The sequence below is a fragment of the Nicotiana tabacum genome, chromosome 24, assembly GCF_000715075.1.
Source record: "Nicotiana tabacum cultivar K326 chromosome 24, ASM71507v2, whole genome shotgun sequence".
Taxonomy (NCBI): domain Eukaryota; kingdom Viridiplantae; phylum Streptophyta; class Magnoliopsida; order Solanales; family Solanaceae; genus Nicotiana; species Nicotiana tabacum.
Window position 1 is genome coordinate 36,905,849 of NC_134103.1, and position 20,301 is coordinate 36,926,149.

Consider the following 20,301-nt stretch of genomic DNA (forward strand, 5'->3'; position numbering starts at 1 on the left):
TATGACCCAACTAATCCATATTTACCCACTTTTCCCTCATTAAACTCATGCCGCTTTGTCCTTCTCAAAAAACTTTCGCCAAAGTTGTTTGTGGCAATCCAACACAAAGACAAAATTTGAAGGTAATTTGCTAAAATCCGCTAATGTTTGTATAAATTTACTTCAGATTTGTTTCACTTGTTTTGTATGAATATTTTTCAGATTTTTTTCGCTTGTTTTGTATAAATTTTCTTCAGAATTGTTGGGTATTTTTGATAGTTTTTAAAACTTACGGATATAAATCACATTTCATGCTTTTTTTTAAAAAAAAAAGTGAAATATTTTTGAAAAATTATGTCTAAACAGATTTTCATCTTCAAACTAAACTTTACCCAAATCAGATTTTTTAAAACAAATTTGAAAATCTATGGCCAAATGCTAGCTTAATTTCAACCAAATATTGTTTTGTTCGACTGCCCACTAAGATCTTTGTAATAGCACTCAAGGATATAAACTACATCTTTGGCAATCTACTTCAATCAGAAGCACTTTAATCTTTGTACTCTCAAATTTAAAATGCTACTTCTAATCCCAAACCATCGTAACCTGCTGGACTGCATTTCAAAAATCTGAGTTTAAAAGAAAATTATAAAGGTTAGAAGCCTAAAACTCTAACATGGACAAGAGCGACTGGTGTCATGAGCACAAGCATGTTTGGGACTAGATTCAATAGATTGAATTCCAGAAGCGGCAATGCACATTGAAACTGCATCACATATCAGACAAACCGGAATGAACATGCATGCTAAATAGCAGAATCACGTTGCAGCTTCCAGTACTGCTTGAAATTGAGAAGGCACTCGGAGCAAGGGAGCTTGGATTTCGCCTGGTTTACCTAGCTGACCACAGGCGGCCATTTGATCATCTCCTCTACTCAATCGCAGAAGCACAACACATCCTGCTTCAGCAAGAATGTTTCTGAACTCAATTATCTTCTCCTTTTTGGTGGGTTTGAAGAAGGATCCAGAATGAGGGTTAAAAGAAATCAGGTTAATCTTGCATGGAATACCCTGGACAAGATTGATTAGTCTCTTTGCATCCTCAATACTGCAATAAAATTTCAACAATGAGAATCTAAAGAATACAGAAAACAAAAAGAATAGCCAACTGATTCTGAAAAACAATACTTGTATCTAGAGGGGGAAAAACACGGGTGTGGCTTGGGGAAGGGGGCTATGGAAGTAAACCAACATCTGTGTTTCTCTTCAACCACAAATTGGAAACATCAAAAAGGCGTGGAGTTTTCAAATCTTAGAGAAACTCAAAGAATTTCTAACATGAAAGGGGCGAGTGTTCGGAACTGACAAAATTGTTGGCCACTACTGGAAGAACAGGGAAGGGGTGACGGGTAAAAAAAGAAAAGTCCTGTGGTGTTCGAAAGTTGGCAGGTGGGTTTAGAGTTTCTATTAGCAACCACAGAGGCATTACCCTCCATCTCTTCAGGGTAGGCATTTTGTTAGAATGGAAAGTATAAATAAGTTTATAACAATGGCATAGCTTTGCGACAAAACAAAGGCAGGTTGTAGAAATGAGAAAAAGCCCCAAATAGTCCCTTATGTATGAGTGTCGGTGTATTTTGATCCTTATTATATAACCATGGACACAAATAGTCCTTTATCTTTGTGGAAAAGGGCCACTTTTTATCACATCAAATGAAACACATTCCAAACTAACGGAAAGCTCATTATTTTAACAGAAGCATGCTGAACTTAATAGCAAAACGATGAAGAAATCAGTCACCCTTGGTTTGCCCATTTGAAAAGATAACATGAGAAGGGCCTCCTATCTGCTCACTCTGTATCTCTCTCTCTCACTAGTTTCTCTCAGTCCCTTCTTTATATGTAATTTCTCGTAAAACTCCAAGAAAAAAACAACTCTCTTTTACATCTCCAAATCAGAAACCCGCGATACATTTTTCACTACATTCCCCAAAATATAGTCTTAAGAGGACAAAAAATTTGAAGAAAGCATCATTTAGTATTAAACCACCCACTCACACTTGTCTCCCATATTTTATACAAGCAGATTTTTTTCTATTGACATTTGTGTCTGGCAACTTATCTTTAGTCAAAGGTGGATGTGTATGCATTCACATTCTGGATTTTTTGGGAGCATTAAAAACGGATCTCAAGTTTGAATTTTGAGGGAAATGAATGCCTCCTGATGGATCAACTGGTAAACTAAGAAACAACCATGGTAAAGATTTGGAAGACTGATTTTGACACCAAACAAATAGCAGAAATTAGAGCATATTTCAGTAGAAAGCTTAAAGAAGAAAATGCTTTTTGTCTTTTCTTTATTTGTTTAGTTTGCCCAGATACCATTAAGTTATTTTATATTTCTGTTAATTTAAGTGTGTCCCATTTGATGGGTCCAAAAGTGACCTTTTTTTACAAAGATGAAGGACAATCTATGTTCAAGAAGCACAGTAGGGACTAAAATAAGTCAATCGCTATATATCAGGGACTACTTAGGTTTTTCTCTTGTAGAAATAAGACAAGGTATGTACCTATCATTAACTCCGGCAAGCATTACATACTCAAACAGAACTTTGTATTTATGTTTTGACTGAAGCTCATCCCTTAGTGTTCCAAGAAGCAAGTTCAAGTTAAATTTGCGGTTAATCGGCATGATCCAGCTTCTGACCTGCAATACTTCATTAGTGTGAATCAAAACATGAAGCTATTTAGTTATCTATTTTCATCCCAAGAATGAAGTTGCTCAAGGGAAATACCTCGTCAGTTGTAGCATTCAAACTGACTGCCAAAGCACAATTAGACTCGCGAAGAAAGCGCTTAAGCTGGGGCACAAGCCCACTTGTAGAAACGGTGACCTTTCGAGGACTAAAATGAAGCCCTTGTTCATCTACCAATATGTCTGCTGCTTTTATGACATTCTCAATGTTGTGAAGTGGTTCTCCCATTCCCTGGAATCAGTTATTTAACCATGCTTTCGTAAAAGCAACACTTGCTTGATAGTAGGAAAACAGAAAAGAATTAAGGAAGAAGGGATAAAAGGTCTTTTATTCTGATATCATATTAACATAGAGCCAAAATCCCAGGCAAGATTTTGTAATATAGTTACATAGTGAGAAGAGAAGGACTAGCTCCAATCAACCATGACTCATAACAAGATAAAAGGGAGCAACATGAATAATAGACTATGAGAAGGCTGCACAGAAGATAGACTTTGGCAAATTAGCAAAGCCGGCCACACAGCATCAAGAAAGGGTGTTCAGCATAGCAGAAATTAATACATGGAAATACTGGTAAAGTTTTAGGAGGTATGTATAGGAAAATGAGAACACGTTCAGTACATCAAATCAATATATCATACACATACCATAAACACAACATTGCTAATTGGGCCAACTTCACTGGATAATAACCGCCGAGCTAAAACAGCCTGCTCAACTATCTCAGATGTCGATAAGTTTCTCTTCAGACCCATTCTGCAAAGTAGATTCATGTACTTAAATGAAGAGAGCCAATTCAGGAGCTGTAAATTGGAAAAACAACCAAAAGGCTAAGAGGCTGCTAAAGCTTACCTGCCAGTGTAGCAAAACTGACAATTCATGGCACAACCTACTTGACTAGATATACAGACGGTGTTCCTGCCGCTCTCACAAGGTATCACAACAGTTTCTATTACCAGACCATCTTCCAACTTGAATAGCATCTGTAAGATCCTGTGAGTTCTATGTATTAAGTGATGAATCTAAAACAAATAAATGATACCACAGAAACTATACATATGCTAATAACTGAAATTCTACATATGGCCCAAGCTATGTCCACCTTTTTAGTTCCATCGGACGCTGTCAGAATATCCTTCAAGTTTAACGTCTTAAATTCAGCATGTTCACTCAACATTTTCCTGAAATCTTTGTTCAAACCTGAAAAAATAATGTAACATTGATGATACATAGACAAGTCAGCTGTAATTACCATCAACAACTAAAACTTTTGAGAGGTAAATACTGCAAAGTCCAAATAAAGGAAGATCCTCGCAAAAATTTCAGAACCCTTTTCTTTCCATACGCAATAAACTCATCAACACTTTCAACATAGAACTTTTGACAGCAAGAGTATATGTCTGGGGAAGCAAATAAACCTTCTAGTTCCTCACTGCATTGCGCCCAAATATTAATATTATTCCCGTAAAGACGTTTCCACAACATCAGAGCCTGAGCAGGCCTATAACCATGTGACTGAACCCATTTCTGTTAAACAAGACAGCAAAGCACCATCAGTAACCATGGTTGGCATTCAACAATAGAATCAATGACCAAATTCCAAAACAAGATTGGTGCTTAAACCAAGAACAAGATAAACCATTCTCAATGTTGGAACTTTTCTCAAAAGTCTACAAGGTTAACTTAAAATATATGGAAGGAACAATCGAAGTACAAATACCATGAGACAGAGCTCAATCTCAAAAACCGCAAAACAAGTTTGAACCTTTAAGCACTAAAAACTAAAAAGGACTAAAATCACTATCAAGATTGCAACTTTCCTAAAATTTTGACAAAATACACAATAGTAACAACCCTGAGACGGAGCTTAATCTCAAGAACGCAAAACAAGTTTGAATCTTTAAGCCTTAAACAAGACTAAATCAGTATCAAGATTGCAACTTTCCTCAAACATTCTTTTTTTAATATATATAACCGAGAAATCCCCCGAGTGCTTTTGAGGTACGGTTCGAAGCTCGTCCGATCATCAGTCCAGTTAAATACTAAGCTTTGGTTTGTGGCAGGTGATGTGTGTCTAACCCACGTGATGTGGGTCTAACCCACACATCACAAGCTGGCTCTTACAACTAGAGCAAAGCCCTGGTGGCAAGACTTTCCTCAAATACAAACCCGGATAACTAAAATATACAGCAGGACCAACCGCAATACACTAAGCACGTGAGTGACCCTAATCTGAAAAACTCAAGAAAAACAAGTTTGAATCTTTAAACAGGTAAAAGAAGATTAAATAACTACCAAGATTGCAACTTTACTCAAATTTATACAAGGCTAACTAAGACAACACAATATCAACAACTGATATACCTCAAGTTCAGCATATCTCATCCCTTTCAAAACCACTTTTGAGTCCTTCAATGGATACCCATTTTGGCCATCACCTCCTATATAGGACAAGACACAGAACAAAGTGAATACATAAACAAACAAACAGAGACAAGAATAAGTGAATACATGTCTGTTTGTGTAAAGGGGTAGTTACCAGAAGATATAGGAAGTTCAGCTTGAGGTGTTGGATGAACATGAGAGGAGGGAGAAGAATGTTGAGCCGACGTAATTAAACGATAATGGAGAGTGGTGAAGATGGGTGTTGTTGTTGAAGGAAACAGCTTTAGAAAAGATTTGGGTTTTAATGGACTTTTTGTGTAATTGGAGAAGGGAAAAGATATTCCAAGCAAAGCAGAGCTGCCGCCGCCGGAGATGCGAATTCGCCTCATCCTCACAAACACACTATCATCCCCAGCCTCTGCACAGATTTGTCAACTGAAACCAAGTCTTATAGGAGTGAAATGTGCTTTTGGTGATTTTTATATTATGAGGAAGAAACAACATAACCAGCGTTTGTAGTCCAACGGTTAGGATAATTGCCTTCCAAGCAATAGACCCGGGTTCGACTCCCGGCAGACGCATTATTTTTATGAATTTTCTGTATTTTTATTTTTTTTGTTTCTGATCAGTTTTTGCTCATGATTATTTCCAAAATTTTTAGTTCAACTAAGAAACATGATGTGTTCTTTGGATCATACAAGGTTCTTAACGAATACGGTTCGATAAATGATGCATGCTTACAAAGTGAGACCAGATTACCTAAAATTATTTCGTTATATCTTACATGAACTTCAAAAAGGGGCCGATCCATGCACAATATTATGATAATTAAACATGTTAAGAAGACGAGGTTGGCTTAAAATCACAGTAAAACAAAAGTTGTAAGAAAAGACATACAATATCAAGGAATTCATGCGGCACAAAATAGATGCTAAAGATCCTGGTGATTCCAATTATTTAAGTCATAGTGGTATACTTACAGTGGGTCTAGTGATCATTATAAGTTCTTCATTTGCTTAAAGATTATGATGTTCGTGGGTTATGTAGATAATTTTGTGTTGGAGATCCCCTATTTTGTCCTGAAAGACAAATTTATCGAGTATTTTAAGGAGAGAAGCGTAGACTCCGAATGCATCGATCTATGCGTGTTATTATGATAATTGAACATGTTAACAGATGAGGCAGGCTTAAAATCACATATAACACCGTTGTCATAAAAGATGTACGATTTCATAAAAGATCCATGCTGGTGATTCCAATTAGTTAAGATTTACTCCAGTCATATATGTATACTTATATTAAGAACTCATAGAACTAACCTTAATTTGTTTGACTTGGAGGTGTAGTTGTTTAGAGTTGTTCTAATGTATATAAAATAGTTTAATACTTTTGAAGTGGCAACGGATAGGACATGGTCCTTCTATTTCTGTTCTCAGTAAGTGTCAACTGTTGAAATGGCTCGCTCATATTTAACAGGAAAGCAATCAAAAGAACAGTTTTCTCCATATGACGGAAAACCTTTCTTCTATAGTAATAATTTGTGATTAAGCTTATAGGAGTATCATATATAGTACTGCAGCTTACAAATAGAATAATTATACCAAATGACATAAAGGGGTAGAAACTAAACACAAAACATATCAAAGAATGTTTGATACAATAAAATCAATCTCAGTTTCTTAAACAACTCCTTTCTCAAGGATTCTTCACTTTGATCCTCAACTTCCTGGCTATGTGTCCTGCTTTAGGATGAATAGGACGTTTATTAGAATCAAACTGTTCAACTTCTACCCAATTAATCACTTTAAGCAAGAGTGATTGAGGGACTTTGCCTGAAGAATCTGATTCTACTTTTCCTTTAGCCTTTTTCAGCCCTTTCTCCAGAGACTTTTCAAGAAAATCCATAAACCAACTTCCACTTTCACTCTCAATCTGCTTTCCCAATTTGATTGTATTCGAAAGGCTGCTGCTTGTGGAAGACGAAGCCGGTTTCTTGTTCTCATCGTTCTCATTTATGTTTGTATTATTGGATAGTGCTCCTTTTATTGCCTTTGATGTTGATCTCAAATGCTTCCCAAGAATTGACTTCTGATCACTCCTTTCAGGAGGAAACACTGCAATGGATTTGTAAAGTGCAGCTCTCCTCTTTGATGCATTTGATTCGCTGTCTCGTGATTCTTCCAGTGAATTCTGCACTATTTCATGTAAAATAGGGGTGCCATTCTCTGGTTCAACATTTAAAGTTTGTGACATTTCATTGGAAGCTGTTGCAGCTTGAATGGATACCATTTCTGCTACAGCTTGCACAAGTTGTTCATGAAATTCAAGAAATTGATCAAAACAGGCAGCTGGCACTTCCGGTTTTGCAGCTCTACTCAAGTTTGAAAACATCCTTCAAAGCCATAAGTGAGAGAGAAAATCAAATTCAGGTCAAAATGTAGTATAGTGATAAGCACAGAAAATAAAACAACAATTAACACAAATAATCAAAAATTCCTTACTTCAGTGACCGCACAAGATTTTCTGTGGCTGATGCATCCCTTAGTGCTTGAAGAGCAATTTTCTGTGCATTCTCTCTTTGCTGTACAGCTTCCTAATAGACATCACAAATGTGCTTTGATAAGGCTAATGTTCCAACAAAAAGGCAAGAAATAGTTCATATATTAAAAGCGAAAAGTATCAAAAATACCCCTCTACTAATTAGATATATCTTAATTTTATTTTTTCCCTCAATTATACTTCAGAGCTATTTATACCCTTGCCCTCAGCAAATCGTCTTGTATGCTCCATTAAACCCCATAGAGCTTCAACTTCAAGTATAACTAAGGATAACTTTATACCTTGGTCAAAAATAGAGGGGTAAATTGAACATTCTATTCGAAATAATTTTGATAGGTGAAATTCACCCAATTCATATTGGAGCTCCATTAATATCCAGGATAATACTAGATGATTTGCTAATGGTAATGGTATGATTCTGAGTGACCTGAAAGTACACGGACGATAAAACTAAGATATTGGGTGTAGTAGAGGGGTAAATTTAGACCTTTTCCCTGTATTAAACATGCAACAAACAAGTGCAGCAAAGATGTTACCTTTCCCAAGATACTAAGTTTTCCAGGCAAATTAACAGTCAGACTCGTGTTGTCTTGGGTCGAATCGATAGGCTTTGATTGTTGTTGTTCTTGACAAGAGTTTTTGGAATTGGGAAGTCTCTGAGAATCTCTGCCTACAGTTGGAGAAGCTGCCATTCTTGCACTCCTTAAACTTGGTGGTGGAGTTGAACTTTTTTTTTCCTGTAAAAAGAGGAACAATCAAATTGCAACATGTTATATGCCTTAAAACACATTGAACTATACATAAAAGGGAAATATGTACCTACAGATGAATTTAAAGGAGACTTGAAAATTCTCTCTTCTCGATCGCGATCAGTAACACTTCTGCTCCTAGGAAATTTCATCATGCTAGGTGTAGCACAACTTTTCCTTACCATAGCAGGACTATTAGCCTCTATCAATTTAGACAACAACGCACCACCAACCGATGACCTTACCATAGTACTACTCGCGCCTCCTCCTCCTCCGTCTTTAGTTAATTTCCCTCGAATAACAGGTGACATTGGAATAACTCGCGATATTTTGACAGCACTAGACCTTTCCTTAATCGGTGTACATTGATCGAAATCAATAGGGACTGGCTTCATAACTTGAGGAGATGAAGCAACAACTACTTCATTCCCATTTTGGCCTATTCCCCAAGAACCCCTTCTTGGAGGAGCTGACATATTCTGATTAAATTTGCCTTTTTCTCTCAATCCCATTAATGGTTCTGGAGTTCCCACAAGAGGATGTCTTCCGGGGAGAGGCTTCGCGCCTTTAACGACAGGAACAGGCGAACCGGGCTCTAATCTATCGACATAAATGAACTGCCCTAACTGCATTTTATTGCTTAAAACCAAGTCATCTTGTTCATATGGAAGACTTACATAAATGGAATGTGAAGAATCTGAAACCTTGATGAAAAATCCATGCTTTGGCCATAGATTTTTCTCATCAAGATCTGCAGGGACAATATCAGTAACCTGTAAAAGTGAACTCCTGTGTTCACTTGTTGGCTTCACACCTGATTTCATTCCATTTAGAAGCTTCAACAAAATTCCTGGTGCTAATGCTGCCATTTCTTGAAAATTTTCAATAAACCCACCACAATTAACTCAAATTCTTGGGTATTTAGGAAATATAGAAAGCTAAGAATTTTCAAGAAAAAAAAATCAAGAAAGATGACGAGAAGTGGAGTGAGTCAAGAATAAAATGTACTCTTAATATATTAAAAGTGACACAAATTTAGCTCTTAAAGATTGATAAGTATAAGCAAGAAATGGACCATTTCAGAGTTGATATTTGAAGCTATGTTTAACTGATAAGGTGAAGGTGAAGAAGGGATTTTGAGGACTAACGGTAAACTTAGAGAAAGATGAAGGAGGTGGTGTTTTAGGGTGGGTCCATAAATGAATTTTTAAATTTGTGAGTTTAGGAACGTTGTGGTAGTAACGGTCATATGTTGTGAGTGAGTCATATCAATGTATTTTTGTTTCTTTTTTGAATCTTCAGCGGAATTAAACATGATGCCCGTGTCCCTCTTTTTAGTAGTAGTAACTTTTTTTTGCTTTTTGTGGTTAAAAATTTAGTGAGTTGAATATTATGGCTTTTCCATTTTTGTGTTTATTTCCTAAAGAGCCTAAAACTTTTTCAACGAACTAAAAAAGAATAGGGATGTTGCACCAATTTGTTTCTCAAATTTGTGGACAGAAAGATAGGGAACAAGAAGACTTCCTCCAACTATCAAATTAAACTTAAAGAATTAGGGAGTGTTTGGTATAACGGGAAATATTTTCTTGAAAAACAAGTAGTAATCTTACTCATTTTTCGGTGTTTGATACGCAAATTAAGGAAAATAACTTCTCAAGAGTATTCATAAATAATTTAGATACAATAAATATGAAGCCATAAACTTCCGAACCAACAACCTTCCGAACCCACAAATTTTATAAACATACGAACCGCTAAATATTCAAACCCACAAACATTCGAATCCGTAAATTCTATAATTTCTAAACCCGCAAACTTCCAAATACATAAACCTCCGAACTTATAACTTTGGAACTCGTAAAATTTCGAACCTGTAAACTGAAAAATAAAAAAATCAGAACTAAAAATATAAAAAGAAAATATTGATTTGCGGGGGGGGGGAGGGGGGGGAGGGGAGGTGACAGGGTTAGGTTGGGTGGGTGGCGCAGAAAAACGAAAAAAATAGAAAATTGAAGTTGGAGGGAGTTGGGGTTAGATGTGAGGGTAGGTGGAGTTTTTGAAAAATATTTTCTAACTTTTTCTAGGGAAGTCATTTTCCTTCAATTTCAGAAAAATGTGATATCTATGAATACATTTTTCAAACTATTTTGTGCTACCAAACAGTGAAAATGGAAAAATATTTTCCGAAAAATATTTTATGTCATACCAAACACACCCTTAGAGAATATTTGTCTATTTGCTTCTATGGAACTAATGATGTAATTGCAAGTCTTTATTGCTTTTTCTTTTTGTTGGATTTTTATATGAGCAGATGTTTCTTGTACTTTTTGATTTTTTATTCTCATTTGAATTATATTGCTAGAGATATTATTATCAGTTCATTATCATTGATCATGTATTATATTTATATATATAGGATGAATATTGGGCATTTGGTCATTACAATAACAACAGTGTCCCAATCCTTGCTTCAAAATATATTGGTTCACTTATTAGGAATGTAATTCTTATAATTAATTTTTTAATTGCATGTTTAATTAAGAGTTAACACCCCTACTAATCACATACTAGTGTCAAAATATCAAATGTCAATGGGACAATAATAGATATTTTGATTTTTCTTTAACTTAAAGACTACGCCGTTGTAAAGTAGGTTTTTTGCACATTTGATAGTAATTCCCCCCCCCCCCCCCCCCCCCACACACACACACACAAAAAAAAGTCTTTTAGTTGCATCATCTTAGCTTAACAAAACTAGGTCTCACTGGTTTTTTGTCAGCAAGATACTAGCAATTTTTTTAAAGTAATGACAGTCATTATGCATGATAATAAATTAATAATAATCTATTTCCTTTCTTATTTCCTCTTTTACAAGATTAATTCACCATACTATTCCGAACAGAAAAGCAAACTAGTCAGAATTAAACTAAACTTTCAACTGAGTGTTGATTTCCAGTTGATTAACCTGAACAAGCAGTCACGCACCACCAAGCAATATTCTTGTCTTTCAAGAAAAAAAGCCCATTGTTTATCTACTTGCTTAACGACTGATTAAGTGCCAAATAAGAAATCAAAAGCAAAAAATATGCAATAAATCTAATTTCCTTCGCTGCTTATTTAAACTAATCAATTCTTTGCCACAAAAAAAAGTAAAAAGTAGGAAAGTATATTTCTTCACTGTTGAACTTTTATTGAGGTGCATTTTTTCCTTGGCGCAACAGTTAAAAGAGTTCTTTTTTTTTTTTTACACGCAAGGGTAGTTTAAGAGAGTACAATCTTATAAATTAAAATATTACGCCAATCTACGTTAAGTAATGTGTCACTAATAGAGTTGATAGCTTTTTATAGCTTACAAGTGAAATTTTCGCATTTACCGTGTGTTTCCTTTTCCTTTCCCCTATCCCAAGCCTCCAAAAAGAAAAAAAGTATAAATGCCAGTTATTTTTCAAAGGAAAAAGAAAAGATTAAATGATACTGCAATTTTTAATTAGCATAAAACAGTCCAAATCTATGTGTGAATTTGCTAAGGCAGTTATGCTGGCACGAAGTACAATTTGTTCTTAGTTGAGCTCAAGTAAGACAATCATTTATGTTTTTTAAAAATTCAGAGGCCTTCTCATATGTCAATTGACAAACCTTTTTGTTTAATTGGAGTATATGTAAGAGTATTTCCTATAGTTTACTCTTGCACTACTTTATTACACCATCTAATATCTTTTTAATATATTGCAAGACATAAGTATATGCCCTTAAATTCCAATGGAATTTGTGTTTAATTTAAATTCCAATGGAATTTGTGTCTAATTTTTAAAGATATCTAGAACGGTAAAATACATAAAATCTAAATCATGGATTTTAATTTATACACACAACGAGCTTGTCTTTTTTTTTTTTTTTTTTGATAATAACGAAATATTTATATTAATACTAGTAATAGTTTTGGTTGTTACAAGTCATAGAGAAACTGCCGCTCGTAGATGGAATATCACAGGCGATATTTTGATTTCCTACTATCCTAAGCATATTACAAATAGTAGTTAGTAACGATATAACAAAAACGCATTCTCCACTTTGTTCCGATATTAATTGCTGCATCACAAAATGAGGTGGACCTGCATTGAGTTTTGAAATCTCTGGTTTCGTCTGCTTGAAATGTTCTGTGGTGGCATCCTTAGCTAGTAGACGAACAACTTTATTTCCTTCGCGGAAGTTATGCCGAAGGAGGAGGGCCTTCTGGTGGGGCATTAATGATCTGCACGCATAAACAATGTTAGAAAAAACAACATGATCATGATTTAGTGCGTTGATAGCCTCTGTTGAATCTATTTCCACCTCCGGGGAAATAGATCGAATCTTGTGGCAATTTGTAAACCTTCGTAGATTGCCTGCAATTCAACATGTAACGGTGACGTAGCTGCACATCTTTTTTGGAAGCCTAGGATCCATTTACCAGTGTGATCCTTGAAGACTCCGCCTAAACTTGTACCATTTGGTTGTTTTGTATAAGCGCCATCAATGTTAAGCTTGAACCAATTTCTTTGAGGTGCATGCCACCGTATATGAAGTAACATTTTGGTTTGTAATGGTGCACCTTCAGTACTAAGAAAAAGAAATTCCAAAGCATGACTAGAGATGGTGTTAAACAAAGGGGGTAGTTAGGATTATTGGAATTATTTTTGTTTCTATTAATCCAAATACCCCAAATCAGGAAAGGGAAAAGATGAGGCCACTCTTTTTTTGGTGATTTTAGATTAAGATCCAGGTCCCTTATATTGAGTAGCCAATGATTTGTAGCATGGATATTTTGGGTTTTAATGTCTAGTTTCCTCCATAGTGGACAAACCATAGTGCATTAAAGGAAGATGTGAATGATGGTTTCTTCCTCTTAATGGCACATAGTACCGTAAGAATCAATGTTGATGCCTATATGGTTAAGGTAATGACGACAAGGGAGTCTATTGTTGAGGCATTACCAAATGAGATATTTTATTAGGGCAGTGCAATTTCCATATCCACTTAAAATCGTATTCAGATGTGTGTGTGCCATTAATCATTTTATAGCACGATTTTGTGCTTAAACACCCATTGTTGTTAGGGCTCCAAGTAGGAGTGCCTATGTTGCCATGTTTAAGCGGTTGAGGGATAGTTTCAAGATTCTCAACTATGGATATTGGGAGATCAAAGAAATTTTGGATAAATTCCATTTACCATTAATAATGATGTCCTTTAGTTTGAGGTTTTCCTCTTTATTTTGAAGAGGACCTTCTATGCAATTTCTTAAGGGAGGAAGATCTGGAATCCAACGTGAGCACCAGATGTTTTGATTAGAATTACGGCTTGGTTGCCATAGGATGCCTTTAGAGCAGGTAGTCCAGCCTTTGGGAATGCTTTTCCAAATGAAAGAAGAGTGAGTTGTTCTTTTATGACCATATTTAGTAATGAGAAGATTTGCCCAGGGAGCTATGGGGTTTGTCAGAATATGCCATATAAGACTGCTAAGAAGGGTCGTATTCTTAGAGCTGGTCATTTTTAAGTTAAGACCTCTAACTTCTTTTGGATTAGTGATGGTTTTCCAGTTGATTAAATGCAATTTTTTAACCTCGTTTGTGGATCCCCAAATAAAGTTTTTTTGAATGCGATCAATCTGTTTTTGGATCCTAGCTGAGAGGATAGTATATTGCATTGCATGATTCGGGATAAAATTTAGGGTTGATAGGGCTAAGGTTGTCCTGCCAGCTATATTAAGAAAATTTATTTTCCATGAGGAAAGTCTCCCACGCATTTGAGCAATTATGAATTGGTAATCCGCTGCTTTAGGGTTCTTTTCCACTATTGGAAAACCAAGATATTTTCCGAAGAATTGACTGATTTTGATGTTGAAGCAGTTAGTTATTTCTTTAGCAGTGTTAAGAGGACAATTTTTGGAGAAAAGAATCTTTGATTTGTGAATGTTGATGCTTTGTCCTGATAGATTGCAAAACAACTCTAAGCATTTATCGATTATTTTTAACTCTTGTTATTAGCCCTAGCCATGTGTAATGACTCGATCGGTTGTTTTGAGCATAGCGTATGCCCGAATTTGCATTTGGATATTTTAAAAAGGTTTCAGCGCTAATTGGCGAAAGTTGAAAAATTGAAGGTCTGGAAAGTTCATAAGTTTGACCGCGAGTTGACTTTGAGGATATCGGGTTCGAATTGTGGTTTCGAGGATTGGAATAGCTTCGTTATGTCATTTGGGACTTGTGTGCAAAATTTGAGTTCATTCCGAGTTGATTTGATATATTTCGGCGCGAGTTTTGGAAGTTGAAAGTTCAAAAGTTCATTAAGTTTGATTTGAGGTTTGATTCGTTGTTTTGAAGTTGTTATGTGTGATTTAATCCTCGAGTAAGTCCATGTTATATTATGGGACTTGTTGGTATGTTCGAACGGGGTCCCGAGGGGCTCGGGTGAGTTTCGGATAGGTTTGGGTTGTGTTGCACTCGTTTTTTATATTTTAACGTCGTTTCTTCAAGCATAAATGGTAACACATTAAGCAAATGAGCTCCAATTTTTATTTTGATTGAAGTATTAGACTTGTATCATAATTTTGGAACCATAGCAACTGGAATCATCAAGTTTTGACATCGTGCGAGGAATTTGTGGTCATTTTACTAAGAATTGGGTTGCCAGATTGTTTTCAAAGTAATTATGAAATTGCCACTATATTCGTATTTACAGTCTGCACTATTTCCAAATATTGAAACCAACATATCTCCTTCGTTATAAGGTCAAATGGAGTGATTCAAAAGTCTAACTTGACTGGTATTTCACAAGGAATCCCTTGGAGGCATCAAAAGTGAGTTTCGGGATTGTTTGACATATGAAACGAGGCAGAAAATCTGGGCAAAAATATTTAATATCGAGCGTTTGTTCATTGGGTCATATTTTGAGTTGGGGAGCTCGGATTTGGGCAATGTTTGAGGTGATTTTCACCATATGGATTTGGGTAAGTGTTCTCTACTCGGTTTTGTATTTTATGAATCTATCTTCATTTTTGGTAATTGGATTGTGAATTTTAAAGAGAAATTTGGGGTTTAACTTAAATTTCATAAAGTGAATTTTTGAGTTTTGAACGTCGATTCAGAGTCGTATTTGAGTGAAACTAGTATGGTTGGACTCGTGAATTAATGGGTTGTTGGATTTTATAAGTTTCATCAGGTTCCGAGGCGCGGGCTAGGGTTTGACCTTTTGGTTGACTTTGGGTTTTTGATTAAATGTTCGACCTTTATCACTTGGAATAGTTTCTTTGGGCTTTATTTGATGTATTTGAGTTACTTTTGGCTAGTTTTAAGCCGTTCGGAGGTTGGTATATGCGAGATGACATTTTTGGAGCATCGTTTGGCTTGCTCGGTATTGGATTTGGCTTGTTCGAGGTAAGTAACACTTCTAAACTTGATGCTGAGGGTATGAAACCCCGAATTACGTGTTGTGTGATGGATATTGAGGTGACGCGTATGCTAGGTGACGGGCGTGTGGGCGTGCACCCTTTGAATTGTGATTTAATCGATTCCATGGAACTGTGTAGCTATCTTATCTGAACATTTTTACTGTACTATATGTGTTAGAGCACCTGAGGTGTAATTGATGCTAGAAATCATGTTTATGTTATATGTTTGTGTTATTAGGACCCATAGTGGTCGTTCTTTGCTATTGAGTTATTGGCTTAATTGCAGTTATGTACTCAGTCACATTCATCATTACATATCTTATCTCAGTCTCTATTATCGTATTTTGTCACATCTTGTATCATTTATTAGGGCTGCTTAGCATGAGCATTGTGAGCCCGAAAGACTGGAGAGATTAATGACTGAGTGAGACGAGGGCCTGATTGTGAGTGATAATTAAGGGATCGGGCTGCACGCCGCAACATATTTTTATTTATTTATGCCTGGATCTGGCTTATTATAGAGCTTGGGCTGAAGGAGCCCCTCCGGAGTCTATACCCCCACAGTGAGCACAGTGGATATTATATTTGGGATGGAGTTCCGTAGACATGGAGTTGCCCTATATATTCACATTTGGGATAGAGTTCCCTAGGCATGGAGTTGCCCTATACTTTTATATTTGGGATGGAGTTCCCTGGGCTAGATTGGCCCTGTACAGTACTGAGTGACTGAATGTCAGTTATTATGTATATATATGGGATGGATCTTCCCTGGGATGGATTGGCCCCTTACAGTACTAAGTGATTGAGTACTCTGAGGATGTGAGTACATGAATTCATCACTGAGATGCATTGCATTTGGCATGCGTACCTGAGATACATTGATAGAGATGCATTTCCTTCTTCTATCAGGTTTTTGGTGACATTCATGATTTCACCTGTATATTAACATGTAGGCATAGAGATGTATTTTCCTCGTGCTATCTGAAAATGAAACATCTTATTTATTGTTGAAAGGTTTTTGGGAAAATCACAGTTTTCAAACTTACTCATATATTTTTTGGGGTTTTTCGGTGAAAGATTTGGGATCTACTGTTATACTTGAAAAGCATGCCTATTTTTCATAACTATGAACGCATCGAGTTATTTCTTGTACCATCTTTATTATAATGTTATGAGTTATTGTTGGTTATTGGAGTTGGACTCTGACCCTTGTCCCAGCTCGCCACTACTTTCAACCTAAGGTTAGGTTTATTACTTATTGAGTACATGAGGTCGGTTGTACTCATACTACACTTCTGCACCTTGCGTGCAAATGTTGGATGATGATGTTACTGCATACGGTGGGAGCTGGATCGGAAGATGTACATGTGTTCCAGTTATGGCTATCACTTGTCCTTGGAAGCATTAGATTCGAAATATGTTCATTTATATTTCGAATAGATGTTGTAATTATTTCACTTCAGTCTTGTAAAAATCTAAATCTTAGACGCTCATGATTTGTACTACCAGTCCTTGGGGAGTTGTATAAAATTTAGTTATCTCATTTTTGACTCACATCAGTATTATTATATTGTGTTTTATTGTTGGTTGGCTTACCTAGCGTGTGGGGTTAGGTGCCATCACGATGGTTTGGATTTTGGGTCGTGACAAGTTGGTATCAAAGCTCTAGGTTCATAGGTTTTACGAGTCATGGGCAAGTGTCTAGTAGAGTCTTGCAGATCGGTATAATGACGTCCATACCTATCTTCGAGAGGATACATGGCATTTAGGATAACTTTCCTATCTTTCTTTCCTTATCGTGCGACATTGATTTAGCTTGAAGCATAAATCTTTGAATTTCTTCCATGCATTCGTATACACATGTGAGTACTCGGTATCAGTTGTACATCGACGACTTGTGATTCCATGGATGAGGTGCGAGATGAGATTTCTGTGTGCTAATGATGGGCCAATCTGGAGGACTTGAGGCCGGGTTTTTTCTGTAGCTTGAGCACGGGGATTTCGGTTGTGTGAGCACGTGCTTTGGACTTATAAGTCTGGTAGTGTCCCTATTAGTGGAATTTGTAGCTCGATGAGTGGTTGGATGGCTATATGATGAGTAGGAAGTGACTGCGGGAGGTGTTCAGATGGTTTGAATATGGCGAGAAGAGTTTGCTTGAGATGTAAAAAAGGACTATTGGGTGCTTGATTTCTGTCTTGATGCGACGTATAGTCTCGAGTTATGAGTGTATTGGAGGATCTTGCATGCTGTTTAACTATGGAACGAACTAGGTTCTCATGCCTTGTTGGTGAGTTCAGACTCAGAAAGATTAAGTGATAGTGTAGTAGTTGTGGCTGCGAAAGGGTATAAAGAGATGTCAGTTTGAGGCTAAGCAGGTGGGTTATAACTTGCGAGGTAATCTACGGATGTGTGATCCTTATGATGTTGTGTAGAGGCTTCCTTTTCTACCAGTGGGTTATATTTGTATAATCTGAGTTTGGATCGGTGGTGATAGTTGATCTGGCAGTCACGAGGATAAATGCGAGATTTGCAAATGATTTGAGGTATTAGATGGTTTGTGTTACATGAGCTTATGAAGGATTGAGTTGAACTTTGGTACTGGATTATGGCAGTAATAGAGTATGGGTATTATAAGTTATCGAGTGTTTTATTCTATGGCTTTGATCCAAGTGGGGGAGTCTGCTATTGACGATTTAATTGCATGGTTATATGTTGTACTGGTTTCGGTTTGAGGCATACTTGTGAATCGGATATGACTTGCAGAGATTAAGATCGAGGGTGAATCGAGAAAAGGAATTTCTGGATACGGGTTATGTTACACTTTATGGGTATATGGGAATCATGGAATGATTGAGTTGTTATTGTGGAAGATGTAGTGCGCATGGAGTAGGACTTTGCTCGGTCGCTTTAAGGCGGGGTTACTTCTTTGGGTGTTGTCATTCTAATGAGGCACATGTCCTTCAACCCGTTTGATAGGTGCAATTGAGATTTGAGCAAAGTGGATGACTCTCGAAAAGGTTCTAAGGGATTCAAGATTTATATGTAGCAATTGAGAATTTTGCGGATTAGTATATGGCTAGAAACTGAGATTTACGTTGGATGGTGTCGGGATTCGCGGTATTTCTATATCATTATGGATTCTGCATTTTAGTATTAGGAAGGTGAATGAAATGACTTTAGACTCACAGAAGGTCTCTTTAGAGTGGGTGTCTCGGTTGTGGTACTTTTGGGGTGCTTAAGGGGGAATACGACGGCTTATGGGCCTTAGGGCAGTGTGATTTTATTCTAGGATCTCGTGGGGTAAGTTTTGGTTAAAGATCGTGGTGTTCTAGCAAGGAGAAGTGTCACCTTGAGGGTAATTCGGAAGGAACTCGGAGAAATAGGACATTTTAATAGTAGGTTGGATCAGCACGGTAATAGGTATGATCGATTCTTTAAGTACTTATGATGTGGTGAGTCTTTACAGGTGTTTCGTGGTAATTCTCTTGGGTTTTGGCGACCTGCGTGGCTTGGTTGAGTTAGAGGGATTCGGTTATAATAGCTTGGTTATGTGCAAATGGATTCCAAATAGTTTTTGATGATTTATATCACGGTTCGAGGTGGATATTTCCTACTGGCGCGAGGAGCATGTTGTGTATTGGGATTTTTTCCTGGATGAGATCAAATGGAGGGTTTCCGACTGACCGGGTATGTATTCCGCTTGTGACTCAGAGTTGATTATGAGGTTCTCGTACATTTTATATGATGGCATGATAGATGCGGTGTGTTATGTGGGATTGAGATTTGCATGTGCAAGGTCACAGTTCAGTTTTGAAGGTGAGGTCACGAATTCTTAGATAACATGGACGATATCAGATGACCAGATGAATGCTATTATTACTTGGTATTACCTGAGAAGGGTGCGTATTTCAGAAGGCGCACTGTGTTTTGACTTACAGATGCTTCATTGGTATTGCGGTACTCGCCTGGTTGATCGACTGCTGATGTTCAGATTTTGCTATGTGGCATGAAAGAATTATAGAAGTATTTCTCGTGGGAATGATTATTGTATGAGAGATGTGTTAGTCATTCGAGTGGTAGATTTGGGATCAGATATGGTGATGCGTGTGTTCTACGGATTTGGAGGCTGGGAGTTCTCAGAAACAGATTGTTTCGTGGTTGTGGACTATGAAGATATGGCCAAAGCTAGCCAGATGATAGTATGTGTTATGGTTCAGTCATTATGGACTTTATGAGGGTTATTTATCTATTTGTGGGCTACCAGAGTTGATTTGGGGTCCATTGGTAGGCCTAATGAGGATGTGTATTCTACACCGGGTCGGATTGGTTGACTCTGTACTGCTGTTGTTGAGGGATGTGCCATTTGTTTAGGGTTGAGCTTATTCGTGTTCTAATACGTTCTTTGAGTTACTCTTATATGCTACTAGGGGTTATGATTCGCTGGTTA

At 36.9% G+C, this 20,301-nt stretch overlaps 2 protein-coding genes and 1 non-coding gene across 3 annotated transcripts; 1 reads left to right on the forward strand and 2 right to left on the reverse strand.

Moving 5' to 3' along the window:
• Positions 1 to 409: 409 nt before the first annotated feature.
• LOC107771778 (uncharacterized) lies at positions 410 to 5,569 on the reverse strand. Its single transcript, XM_016591224.2, has 9 exons — positions 5,274 to 5,569; positions 5,099 to 5,175; positions 4,153 to 4,261; positions 3,837 to 3,934; positions 3,587 to 3,717; positions 3,382 to 3,490; positions 2,774 to 2,965; positions 2,549 to 2,685; positions 410 to 1,086 (listed from the first exon to the last, which is right to left on the reverse strand). Exons 1-9 carry the CDS (start codon positions 5,506 to 5,508, stop codon positions 798 to 800), a joined length of 1,377 nt encoding a protein of 458 aa, XP_016446710.1. The 5' UTR covers positions 5,509 to 5,569; the 3' UTR covers positions 410 to 797.
• Positions 5,570 to 5,628: 59 nt separating this feature from the next.
• TRNAG-UCC (transfer RNA glycine (anticodon UCC)) lies at positions 5,629 to 5,700 on the forward strand. The gene has a single exon. It is a non-coding gene; the product is annotated as a tRNA-Gly (tRNA).
• A 900-nt stretch (positions 5,701 to 6,600) lies between these two features.
• On the reverse strand, positions 6,601 to 9,619 carry LOC107771787 (uncharacterized). Its single transcript, XM_016591235.2, has 4 exons — positions 8,502 to 9,619; positions 8,215 to 8,415; positions 7,621 to 7,712; positions 6,601 to 7,511 (listed from the first exon to the last, which is right to left on the reverse strand). Exons 1-4 carry the CDS (start codon positions 9,294 to 9,296, stop codon positions 6,815 to 6,817), a joined length of 1,785 nt encoding a protein of 594 aa, XP_016446721.1. The 5' UTR covers positions 9,297 to 9,619; the 3' UTR covers positions 6,601 to 6,814.
• Positions 9,620 to 20,301: the final 10,682 nt, after the last annotated feature.

Coding starts and splice junctions, on each gene's coding strand:
- LOC107771778 (XM_016591224.2), bottom strand. CDS start 5,508: ATGAGGCGAATTCGCATCTCCGGCGGCGGCAGCTCTGCTTTGCTTGGA. Junction 3,718..3,836: donor CGTCCGATGGAACTAAAAAG/GTGGACATAGCT, acceptor AGGATCTTACAG/ATGCTATTCAAGTTGGAAGA. Junction 2,686..2,773: donor TGAATGCTACAACTGACGAG/GTATTTCCCTTG, acceptor GAAGTATTGCAG/GTCAGAAGCTGGATCATGCC.
- LOC107771787 (XM_016591235.2), bottom strand. CDS start 9,296: ATGGCAGCATTAGCACCAGGAATTTTGTTGAAGCTTCTAAATGGAATG. Junction 8,416..8,501: donor AGTCTCCTTTAAATTCATCT/GTAGGTACATAT, acceptor CTCTTTTTACAG/GAAAAAAAAAGTTCAACTCC. Junction 7,713..8,214: donor AACTTAGTATCTTGGGAAAG/GTAACATCTTTG, acceptor GATGTCTATTAG/GAAGCTGTACAGCAAAGAGA.